The sequence below is a fragment of the Emydura macquarii genome, unplaced genomic scaffold, assembly GCF_026122565.2.
Source record: "Emydura macquarii macquarii isolate MOO-44397 ecotype Brisbane River unplaced genomic scaffold, CSIRO-AGI_Emac_v2 contig_1348, whole genome shotgun sequence".
Classification (NCBI taxonomy): domain Eukaryota; kingdom Metazoa; phylum Chordata; order Testudines; family Chelidae; genus Emydura; species Emydura macquarii.
The window spans coordinates 22,495,826-22,508,896 of NW_027131485.1; the positions used below are offsets into that span (position 1 = coordinate 22,495,826).

General features: G+C 41.1%; 1 protein-coding gene across 3 annotated transcripts in view; it reads right to left on the reverse strand.

Annotated features, from left to right (window-relative positions):
- Positions 1-6,521: 6,521 nt before the first annotated feature.
- Positions 6,522-13,071, reverse strand: part of CRAMP1 (cramped chromatin regulator homolog 1) — an 82,990-nt gene continuing 76,440 nt past the window's right edge. For all 3 annotated transcript variants that reach the window (XM_067551421.1, XM_067551420.1, XM_067551419.1), the window contains exons 18-21: positions 11,797-12,034; positions 9,381-9,545; positions 8,528-8,673; positions 6,522-7,336 (exon numbers count right to left, since the gene is read on the reverse strand). In XM_067551421.1, coding sequence (XP_067407522.1) covers positions 7,172-7,336; positions 8,528-8,673; positions 9,381-9,545; positions 11,797-12,034 — 714 coding nt within the window. In that variant the 3' untranslated portion in view covers positions 6,522-7,171. The remainder of the gene's footprint in view (positions 7,337-8,527; positions 8,674-9,380; positions 9,546-11,796; positions 12,035-13,071) is intronic.

The following is a 13,071-nucleotide window of genomic DNA, read 5'->3' on the forward strand; positions in this document are numbered from 1 at the left end:
GAAAGAGACTTGTCCTCTTTATTTATGCCCTCCATGTTTAAGAAAATAGTGGCAGCAGACTGCACTGTACTTGCTGAGCTTCAGCAGAGCCACAGTTTGGCTGCTGCTACTTTAAAACTATGAGTTTCCAGGGGATCTGTATCCAAGCTCCAATGAGCTCATATAACTAAGCATGGGAAGCTAGTGCTTGCACTGCATTTTTAACCCCAAAACACGTGTGGCTGGATGTTAAATTACAGTAGTTAAAATTTTCAGTTAGAAGGCTTTTTAAAAAAAAAATTAAATATTCCAAGAAATAAAGTCATAAGCAGTCCAATTGCTACATGTATCTTCCAGGGAAGGAAAAAAATAACTGCACACAGTGCAACATCCTCTGTTTCTGTCCCTGTTCTAGTCTTATCAATGCATTTTAGTCCTGATTTACACCTCCCCTGCTCCTGCAATGCTACCCTTCAGCAACTTAGGTGTCAGGGGCAGATTTTTGATATATTGTGAAGGAAGAAATGAGAAAATTTGGGCCCAGCTTTGAAAAAGAGTCAAATATATCATTGCCAGATTGCAAGCCTGGGTGACAGGAAAGATGGTGGAGGAAAGGATTTAGGAGGAAAAATGAGTTCAGGTTTGGCCATACTTAGACCTGATAGAATGCATTTTAAGAGTTTAAGGTACTGACAGCCCAGCTAATGTATACACCATGCTTTGGTGCACAGTCTAGTTCATGTATGTGCTGAATGTGAATGGTATTGCCTTTAGTCTGGTCCCCAAAAAGTACAAAAAGCCAGCAGTCTTATGACCAAATTGGGAAGTGATGCTGTTTGTGATGTATATTAGATTCCCCCTTACACATGCTCTGGCTATGCATAAGAGAGATTAAGCAAATTTGTGCTTAAAAAAAAGTGGGTAGCACAGTGGCTAACTTTCGCCAATTGGTCCTTACATAGGAGAGGCCTTCCTGCAAAACACACAACCTTACTTCCACTTTCACTTGTCAGGTGAATAAAGTGAAACGAAACAGCAGAGGGGGAACTCTAAGGTAGAGTTACTGTGAACAATAGGTTTGTAAGGGTTGCCCCACTCCCACAAAAAATGTCAGGGTCACATCCACTGGAAAATCCTCCCTACCCACCCTAAATCCATACACAGAAGACACAGCTAGAATTGCTCTAGGTGCCTCTTAGTTTTTTATTTGGCCATTACATCTCAGGCTTAAAAGGTCAATCCCATCACCCTTTTTGTAAAGAGCATTTGACAGAGGAGGCAGGAGAGTAACTATGTCACAAGGAACCTCATTTTGTAAGAGACACTACCTCAAAATGTAATTGTATCCCTGCAATAAGTCACATGCAATTTTGTTGCTAGGAGGCTGGAAGAAGTTTTGATGGAAGCTTGTACCAGAGTGGGATGTTTTAATGGTAGATCTTCCCTGTCCTCATCTACCTGAGCACTGCCCTAGACTTTTATTATTCTTCCATGTCATTAACTAGCATTCAGGAACCAGTGCAGTAACTACCTGTGTTTTCTTTTGGTTTTTAAAAGAAGTGCTTTACGCAGCCCCACCATCAAGTTAGTTGTCCTCTTCTCTTCTTTTCTTTCTCTGCAATACATGGCATTTGCCTCTTTGGAGGAAAAGAAAGCATTAAAAAGGAAAACTATTTTAGCTCTTATTTACATTCTCTGCCATCCTGCCCTCCCCAAAATCAAATCTAGAGCTTTTGGCATGTTTTGTTCAGACAGTATAAAACAAAATAATACTGAGTTTCACAGTGTAGAGCCTTCTAATTACATTAAGCACAGGTATGACATTAAGAATATATAGGTGGCAAGGATTAAGGGCAGCAAGAAATGTGTTTATAGGGAGTTTGAACTTTTCTGTAGACTGGGACATAGTTTAAGGTGCTTTTACACAGAAAAGAAAATTAATCCAGATTAAATAAAGGTGTGAATTAAAAGCATATTAATTAAACCATTTTACCCCCTATATGGACACTTACTTGGAATTTGATTCAACTTAATTTCTGTGAATTAAGATTAAAATTGTGTAATTTGGTTTATTTCAAATGAGTGTCCACACAAGTATTTAAATATGATTGAATGAATGTCCTTTAGATTCATACCTTTATTTAATCTGGATTAATTTACCTGAGTTCCTCCATCTAGACAAACCCTTAAGTGGCCCAGACATTTGACCTACCATTCACAGTCAAACATTCTGCCTCCCCTCTCATTCATGACTGCTTAATATCCTGTGGCAACTACAATAGCTTTTACGTGGAAAAGTGATATTATGAAGGTAACGCACTCAACTGTCTTTAGTGTGATCTAGAATAGCTGGAAAAAGGGGACAGGATCATGTGACTAGACAGCTCATCTGTGCTCTACGGACAACCAGAGCACAGCTCAGGATTTATGTTGCTAGACAGATGGGACTGAGGAAGGAAGTTGCAAGATACAGAAATATCCTAAGGTAGTTCTCTCATCTTGATCTTCTAGGCACAAAGGGTGAAATATCCTGGCCTCACTGAAATCAATGGGAATTCTGTCACTCACTTCAATGGAGCCATTCAACTGGATGTCTCCAATGAGGGCATCATCAGTCACCGTCAAGTAAATACTGGTTAAAACCCAAAACCTTAATGAGATACTGCCCAGGCAGAAATTGCACATGTAACAAACAACTGAACACAAGTTAGACCAAGTATTAGTATGTATTTATGCACAATAAAAACAGCTTTACAAGTTGAATTGGAAATTTAAACAGAGGAAGATTAACAGCTTTTGAATATTATATTAAATAACCAAAACACCTTTTTCCAAAATTGGTAAAGAATAAATAATATAATTTACAATATGGTACAAAAAATAATCAGTAAGGACAGGCATTCTGCTTTATACATACACTATATATGTATATTTATAATCTATAAAACAAATTCACATCTCAAACAAGCCAAAAACCTTAGATGATATGGCTTAACTATTATTAAAAGAAACAGCAATCAATATTGCTGCCAAACCAAAAGCTCTAAAGCCAGTTATCATGTTTCAGTAACTAATGATAACTTATTGCCGTAGTGCTTGCCAAGGTTTCACTTATTTAACATTTATAAATCACTGTGAACTCAAGAGATTTAAAGGTTTGAAAAGGTTAAAAAAAGTGCAGTACTTTTTTTTTTTTTTTTTTTTAATAAACAAATGCATCTGTATTTTAAGTGTAAAAAAAAAGCAACAGTAATTTCCACTGTGGGATTGACAGAGTCAGTAGACAAGCCTTCTTTGTAGATCCAAGCTATTTAATTAAATTTAGAAATATAAATAAGAAGGATGCCAAGAAAAAGTTACACAACGCCATTTTTAAAACCAATTGAAATTCCTATACGTGGTAGATTTAGTGATGGAGGACAGAATGATTCGTTTAGCTGAGCAAAAGCTGATGCTTTGGTAGCTGGCCCATCACTAAGTGGACACATGCACAAAAAGACAGATGTATTCTTTAGGAGGTAATATTGCTTTATACTCAGACTACAACAAGTATCATGTTTCCACCATGTCACCTTAGGGGAATACAAGGAAACCAGTTACATCATTCCATGTATGCTCATGGGCTTGCCAGTCAAACAACTGAGGTCAAAAAAATAACTCTAAACCCTAAGTAAGAGTAAAAGCTTTACAGGAACTAACATCAGAAATGGAGGACAGGTTGTCAATGTCCATTCCTCCCTCTAGCCTCCTCGCAGTGCCTCATAAAAGGCATGAAGATAACAGTGTTACCTCCCTGAAACAAACTTGCCTGCAGTTGATTACCAGCTCACTTGTACATCTGTTCAGGAGAAGCTGAAATGATTACCAAAATTGTTCTTGTTACTTAGTCATGTTGGAGGAGCTGAAATAGCATAATTCAAATTTTAGTTTTTTACTTTAAACAAGATGTTAGCTTTCCCCTAGGCACAACCTGATGAGGTCTAGCATACAATGGGGCATCTGCTAGAGAGCCACCAGTTCCAACAATAAGGTACCTCCCAAGGCATTGTACAAGCAACTTCACACAGACGAAAATTTCTCTATTGATCTGATTTTATCATTACGATCTAACAATGTTTCAAATTTTTTCCCTGATGACAAGAAAATTTGTTTTGGTTGGGTCTTGCTATTAATATGCAAATCTGCAGGACATTGTAACATTCCTGAATCAGAGACCAGATATAGCAGGTGGGCATACTCTCTGTGCATGACAAACATCTGGAGGAGGAGAGGGAATGAGGTGGCCGAGAGGACATTCAAATGTGTTTATAAGAAGAATTTTTTTAAAAGGCAGACACTAAGCAATTTTTTACCACAGAATTTCTGAGTGCTGAAAAATGGCTCTGCCTATTATTTACATTTGCCTCTCTACTAGTACTCCTGTTCTGCCTTGAGAAAGTCCAGGGTATTAAAATCTGCTGACCTCATGTACCGTTAAAAATATCCAAATATGCTTTGGCATTCATTCTGTAACAATTCTTTTCCTGTGGCAAGGCATATGGGCTGTAGACAGCTCCCTGCATTCTGATGACAGACCCATAAGTAGATCCTGGTGAAGCGTCATAACCTTCAGTTTCCACAGGATTGGCTCCCAATCAAAATCCCCTGAGGGGATGAGAGCCTCACAAGATCAATGTGACATCCATCCTATTATCAATATATATTTTTGAAGGGGAGGAGAGGTTGAAATAACCAATATACTTGCCAGAATAAGACTAACTTCTCAAAATTTAAGAGATAACAACCTATTGAAGGTTCAGATTTGTTGCACTTGACTAAAACTTGTCACTTCTCCTCCTTCTACATGTGCTGAATGTCTCTATGTACCTAGATGCACATTTATGCTAGGAAGCCTCTATTTTTGTCCCATATGAGTTAGTAGAAGGATTTCTGGAGACTACAGTCGCACAGCATTACTAATGTGGGAAGCCAAAACAATGAGCTGGTGCTTTGAAAAAGACTGGTCTGAAAGGCATCTGAACTACAACAATCACAGGAAAGATTCAGGCAGTCGGATTCTTGGGATTAATGGAAATCCTGGTTTCTACCAAGTTTGAATCATTCAGAAACAAATACACATGACTAAGTGTATATTTAGCTGCCAACCTTCAACATCCTGATGTTCTAGGACTGCGTGGGACCACACAAATTGAGACAGGATTCTAGAATACTTGTTCAGAGATGAAAAAGCCATAGCTGTCTAAAGGAGTAGGTGATTCCCACATCCAAGAAGACATCGAAGCAACCAGATACAAGGCATCCTACAGCATGAATCAAAGGAGTGTCTTCCAAGTCTTGCCACCCATTAGAGAGTGCGGTAAATAAACCTGCTCTGGGTCACAGAGAATGAACACCAGAAAACTGGTTAAATTTTCTCTTAAAGACAGAGAAGCACAAGCCAAAGAATATACCAGCCACCAAATATCTCTAACTGGGTGGGGTAAAGTGACAGGGAACATCATAAGCCCAATCAATGCTTTGTGGGCAATATTTTAATAAGACTCCCCGTCAAATGCTTTGTGGGAGTAGTGAGAGTTACATCCAGAGCATAGTGCAAGTTGAGAAAATGAAGCCCTGGTAATAGCCTTAAGGATAGAAAGGTTTGTGTTTTATTCATTAGCAAACAGTTACGTATATAATAGTTTGACGATGGTTCAGGACGGGGTCCTGGGAGAGCTTTATAGCTACCTAAAATAGTGAAGGGGAATCCTTTTACTGAGGGCTGCAGAGAAATGCTTTAAAAAAGGGCACAGTAAAAGTATCCTCTCTCGAGACTGACAGGGAAAGAAACAGGAGAAGGGAATATCCTGAGCTATTAGGCAGAAGCAAAAGGAAAACCAGCTGTAAGTTAGTTAGTAACCTAAAGGAAGTTAGGTTACCAGAACTCCTTTGGACCTGCTGATATCAAGACTTGAGTCTTTCAGGCATTAAAACACTACACCACAGAAATGCATAAGAGCTTAGCAGAGGAAGTTCTGGACCCATCAATGCCAGGCAGTGCTTACAGTGAAAAAAGGATGCCCTGAGGTACCACAGAGCACCTAGAATTAGGTAGGCAAGGACAGGGTGGAGAGATCAGATTATGCTGGGACTTGACACCTCTCCTCCTCATTTACAAGACACAAGATAGATTTCAACAATCTTAGTTTAAAAATATTATCTGTATCTTTATAGTAACATTATTCTTTCCTATCTCCTCTCGCAGGAGAATCCTCAACGAGGTGCTGGATCTGGTGTTTATGTGGAGAAAGGCAATGATATACAGGTTTCCTAACAAAAACAAAGCCTATTAAGACAAAGCTTTAATAGCGGATTCCAGGAAGACCCCTTTTTGCAGTGTTTCCTCTCCTGGAAAGTAACCATCCTCCAGGGAAAGCAGACTCCCATTGGTGGACTGATCCAACATACTGTCCAATGTAATGAAGAATCCTGTGTCAACCTGCTAAAAGGAGCAAGTGGATTCAGTGAAAAGGATGGGGTGGTGATGTAGGGTAGGATTTAAAAAAAAAAAAAAAAAAAAAAAAAACCAAGAAAAATCCTCAGGGATCCACCCAATATGTAGGGGAGCCTACATGCCCCCCAAAGCAAGAATGCAGGCACCTGTCCCACTGGAATGTTCAATAAACAAGGCATAGCCCCAAAACCAGAATGTTTTACAAAAAGCCAGTATAAGCATCACAGAGTAACGATGCCTTGCAGGAGAGGCAAGAAAATTCAGTTTGAGTCAAGCAGGACGTTTCAGGATGTGAGTAGAAAAAGGATTTTCCTCTCCCTCCACCCCCAATTTCAACGGGACGGAACTAATTGATCACTATGCAAAAAAAAAAAAAGATTCAAGTTGGGGAAGCTTCTAGCCACACTCTCATCCAAGTCCAGGACAGCCTCAAACTCCCTTATTCGCCACCTTATATCAATGCAGACACATCACTCCCTATAATACTGTTCCATGTTACATTGTTGCCAGCGTATTGCACATTCTAGGACTTGCAGATACTTCTTCAGGCCTTTAAAGACAACGCTGCTTTTCTAGGAAGGCGAGCACTGGTCAAGGGTATTTGGACATCCGTTGCGTATCCTCAACTTGCCTCCCAGATCCTGTACAGTAAGTTCCACTAAGCTGAACAGTCCCAACCAGCCTAGTAGTCTCTTATGCTCACTGTGAGAGGTCACCAATCGGGGGGCCGCCTCCTCCTCCATCAAACAGGATTTCCCTACGGGTTGGCTCAGGTATTGATAGCTCCTGGGCAAGGTCGTTGAAACGAGATATGTAATCTATGCTGTTCTCATTCATCATGCAAGCCAGCTGGGAATCCACCACCTAGAAGATGGATAAGAAAAAAGAAAGCCACAGGTCAGCAGAGGTTTGTCTCCCTTCATTTGGGAAAGAGAGTAACACTTGCCTGTGACTGCTAAGGGACCAAATAATAGAAGCTGAGATCAAGGCCAGATAAGAAAATACAAGATTTTCACCTCCAGTCCATCTGTTCAAATGCAGTTCAGCTCAGCAGTTATCTGCTGGCTTGTCAGAGGCCTCTCAGAAATGATTTAGTAACCTCAGTCCAATTTTAGCTGTCAAGTGTCCACCTCAAAAAATTTCAGATTGGTATCTCTGTGGCAATCTTAGCCAAGAGCCTAAGGATTATTGAGACATACCAACACACCTTTACAGCTGATCCCTCCAGATCAACACGGAGATGCATTGGCAGTGATACAGGGTAAGCTTGCACAGTTGCTGCCTGCACTGTATCTATTCAGTACATAAACAAGAGTTTGTTCTGCAGGACCCTTGATGACAGGCCTTTCAGAACACTGCTTTCATAAAGACTATTATTAAACTATTCTGTCTGGCTTCCCTCTTCCCTCCTCCCCCACTGACAACATGACAGCTTGCCTAAAATAACAGCTCACGTATCGCCTTCCTTTTGAAGGCAATATTGACCAGATGACTGCACTGGGTCAGTTAAATTCTATACAAGTACGTTGCCATGAGCTATTAGTTTACATACGCTCTGTGGGCTTGATTTACTCCAGCAAAAGCTGGCATAGTCTTTGCTGACAGACAGTTGGACTGGAGGCTGCAGTGGGATAAGGTGTTCACTCTCTCCCCTCCCTAGCCAGAGTGGAGGCATAGTTATAGCAGTAAGGGTCGTATACTGAATCAGCATACTCCTGCTGCAGCTGCATGAATCAGGATACAGAGAACAGCTGGACTAGAACTTCCTGTATGTCAGGTCAAAGCTTATTATCTACAGGATACACCTGATCTCCATCAGCTAGCAGGGCGTAAGGCTGCTCACAAGAGTCCCACACAGCAACTCATAAGGAACATAGCACCAGCTCATTCTGCACCTTCCATTGAAATCTGTTTCTCTGCTCTGTTAAATGTAAAGCCTGGCATATGCATTAAGTATCCCAGGAAGACATAACGAATAACATGAACAATACTATTAAAAACAGAAGCAAGCAGGCCTATTTAATGGTAATTTCAAGTGCAAACACACCCACATACCTCTGCTACATCCGCCAGAGACCGAGATACAAAAGAGTCCCGTGAGTTTCCATCCAGCAGGCTGGGTCCCAATAAGGAGGTGCCACTGGCAGTTCCAACAGGAGTCGGCAACATTTTCCGGCCCTTCTCAGGGGAGATGAAACTTGCTATATAGAGAGGAAAAGCAGTAAATCAGTGTATTGAACTTGTTTGTTTGAGGAGGAGGAGAGGTACAGGGAAACGTAGTACAAAGGAAATCTGAAGCCATCTCTCTCCTCCACCTCCTCAGAAAAAGAAGTTACTAGCGTGAGCACCACTAGCAGGCTGACAAAGGGAGCAAGTAATCACCTCTGCCCAAAGGAGGGGACAACATTACATTGGAGACGCTAGCCAGACAGCTCCTCCTACTTTGGGCTAACTCAGAAAAACTATTCTCTCACCTCCCCTGAATTATGCACCACACATACAATGAGCCTACAAGCGCCCAACAGAAGCACTGGTGGCATTACTTTGCTGTTTTAGCAGAACACTTGAAATGTTCCAACCTAAAAGATAAGTCTGGCTTGCAAAACCAAGCAGACTACAAGAAGGTCTCAGTTACTAGTTCCAAGGTATATGCTATTGCTCCATGCCAGTTAAGCAACTTCTATTTCAGCAGCAGACTTTCAAATCCAGGCTGAATGAAAGTGAGTCCATGTAGGGGTAACAATTCCAGTTACAGAGGAAGATGGAAAGCAAGGGAGAAAGACTTCCAATGTCTTACTGAGTTTACTCTCTTCCAGGGACTCCCTCCAAGTCAAGGGACTGGGGGTGCATGAAGAGAAGCTCTTTAGAAAAGGTAGGACCATTCTGCCATCATAGCTCTGACACTCACAAAACAGGCTGCTGAGAGACGAGTCCGTAGAGTCATTGGGGTACCACTGTGGATCATGGCTTGGGGAGGCAATCCAGTTCTGCTGAGGACTGCTGGAGGGGGATGGAAGACTTTTGGAGTTGTCACTGCCATTCAGCTTCGCAGGGGAGAGAGAAACACCTTCACCTGTAAGCCAGTGCAATGAATCACTGAGTCAATTCTGCAAAGCTACTAGGACAACTTCAAGAACCTTGATATGTTCAACATTTTCAGGCAACTGGAAGCAAGGCACTGCATAATACTCTTAGCAGTAATGCTACTGTACAGAGAATCAGCTAACACCAAGTTATTCTGGACTACAAATGGCACTATTCAGTTAAGGAGAGCTGGATTTAGTCCTAAACCAACTCATCTTAAGGATATTTACTGTCTGATGAAAGAATTTAGCTATAGTGCAGTGCAATTTCCAGAGGGAGGAGGGTGATAGTGGTAGATGGGGATCTGAAAGGCACAGTCTACCCTCGTCCTAAGTGAACCAGGTGTGGCACGATTTTTTTGGAAAAGGAAACAAGATGAAATCCTGTCCACACTCATTTAAAGAAACTGCGAAGACAGAACCTTTAGGGGGTAATTGGTCAATTGGGTAAGTGGCACAGAATCACCATAGTGTGAAAGATTATTTGAGACTGTATCCCTGATTATTGAACTATGAATTATGACTGATTATTGAACGTTGCGTCTCTCTATAGTATCTCTGCAAGTAGATGAAGAGGTTTAGGCCCTTATTGACTGCAGGTAACAAAACATCTAACCCCCTCCTCATGGCCCAGTAGGGAAGGGTTCTGATGTGCTACTGAGCCAGCCAGAACACTCAATTACTCAGAATTCAGATTCTTTTAAAAAATTCCCAAGATGTACATTTTTAACCATCTAGGTCACATTTTTTTTGCGTAAAGAATCTTGTTTTTAATAGAATACACCATTACATCACAAAGCATACTCACCAATGAGAAACAATAGAATTATTCAATCAAATGCAACACTTTACAAGTGAACTGCGAATCTGAATGAGTAGTTAATCCCAGATGTGTGTGTTAAGAGCTGGTGGGAGGCTTTGACTGACTGACTTGACTGACTTGTTTTAAAACTGCGCCCCTACATCCCAATAGGTGCTGGCTCTTCAGATCTCAAGGCCTTATCAGTTACACTGCGGGACTCTTTACAACTCAACCCACCAGACTTCTGGTATTTGCCATATCCAAAATTTGAGTTTCAGGTTCTGACAGTAACTTTTTGCAGGGTCTTGGGCACTCAGATTAGTATGGCATTTTAAGTAAAGTGACATGATGGGGCTCTATGTGCATTAAACATCAACATTTCTAGATCTGATTTGCTCTGCTGACCAGTAAGAGGATGTTTGTAATGGTTAGTCCTACACATTCACCCTGGGAAATGGCTCTTTCCTTCTTCTGTATCCTCAGAGATACTAAAGATACTGTAGGTCACACTATGCAACCCCACTGACCTTTATTACTGATTAAGATGCAGGAGAAGTAAAGAACCCAGTTTGAGTCTCAGATCTCAAGGTGAATTTGCAGGCCTGACCTTTAAAACACATTTTTCCTGGTAAACTGAGCAAATTTTACCTAGAAACACCTACACACAAATATAGAATCATAGAAGTGTGGGACTGGAAGAGACCTCAAGAGGTCGTTGAGTCCAGGCTATGTAATAACTAGGCCAGCGATACTTAGACTGAGGCATGTGAGCCTCAAGTGGCTCCTTAATGTGTCTCCTGCGGCTCTTTACACAACATATTAAAACACTATCTGATTTAATTACTAACCAGTCTAAATTATTAACCAATCATGATGCTTTTACTATGTTATTAACCAATTGTAGAATACCTGGTCAGTCATTTTGTTGTGAGAATTGTATCTATAATAGTAAATAAAAATGAATTCACCCAACTGTGGCTCGTTTGTGTTATGGTGATCACTAATTTGGCTCCTGAACTACTGAGGTCTGAGTATCACGGAACTAGACCATTCCTGAGAGGTACTGGTCTAACATAAAACACTACCACAGTTTTGTTACAGAGTAATATTTCAGAGCAGAACTTCACTTTAACCTCGGTCTCAGTTTCCCCCACTGAGAAATGGGGATAATGGTTCCATTCGCTTGCATATTAATTATTTTAAGCTACCGAAGCTCTCTGCTAGGCCAGCAATAGCTTAACTGAAATGTACATTGACTTAAAATGTACAGTCAGACTCTTAAGAAAAAGGCCAACTACACAATTAAAGTCCCAAAGGATATCACTAAGTCCATGGAGATGCCTCCTAATAAGGGATTTTCTGATATTTAGGACATTCTGCAATTAATGGCGTGTTTCTATTTTTAGTAATGAGAACACCTTATTTTGGCTTAATCTTACTGTATTGACCCGAGCTGATAGCAATTTCGATGATAGAGTCGCTGATTTGAGTGGCAGGTTCTCCCTGGGAAAGGACATCCTCAGGCGGCCCAGGCAGAGAAATGTCCAGCAGAGCAGAGACGTTGGGAGGAGATAGATGGGTACTGGAGGCCTCTGGTGGCGGAAGCGGAGGAGTGGAGAGACCATTCTGGAGAGGGGTCTTGGACAGTTCTGACAGAGAAAGGACTGATGTGCCCTGCTGTGAGAATCAGAGAATGGAGTAGTCATAGTTTGCATAGGACTTGGACACTTCTAAAAGTTACAACAGAGAGATCATGTGTTGCAGAGACCCTGAGCACTGGGTTGAAAGAGAAGAACAGAATGCAGTGGAAGCAGAATAAAAATCAAGCAGAATAGATACCTAGCACACACTGCTCCACCAGTCCAACTCCGGATGAAGTATTTATTTTTACATAAAAGATCTACAGGTTCTATGCTCTGGACTTAAAACCATACAAAAGGACAGCCCACAAGCAAACCCACTCCATTCCTTAGCCTATACTCTCCTCAATAACCTGAGAAAAGGTGTGTTCTGCATCATACTCAGAAGCAACGGATTTAAATTAGAGCATTTCCAAAACCTTCTACAACTGAAACCAGTGAGAGAGTTAAGGAGAAGAATCCAATTAGTCTACAAGATCGTTCTTAGCAGCTGAATATTGAATCAGGCTTTGTCAGATGAGAAAGATGCAGCTGCTTGGAGATCACCCCTGATTTAACAAGACTTATTTTTCTTGACAACTAGACACAATGTCTGAGAGTGGCTTTCCCACACAGGGGTTGGGATGGTCACCTCAGTACAATAAGGATATGGAATACAGCATGGCCTGACAAGTAGGAAAATAAAGACAAGATTCTCTGAATTTCAAGTAGCAATTTTTCCTGCTTTAAATCCCTTTACTCCCCCCACCAGTTTAGATGCATCTGTAGGACTTCCGCAGCCAGCAGGTTGCGCTTCAAAACTGAGCCATACACCTTCTTCCACTAAAATAACTGGAGTTCCATCATCAAGTGCTCTCATACACATCCTTGGAGAGTGTCTCAACATCACACTTGAAGTTGCATTAGCCTCCAGACAGGTCTGATGGGTCTGGAATTATAAAATTAACATCCATCCAGCCCTTGTTTCTGTAACTAACCATGAGCTAGACACAAAGGAAAATGGGGGTCTCTTAAGAAGATATTGATTGTGCAACCAGTATCGTTATCAAACTCCCACTCTTGGATAATGTTCCT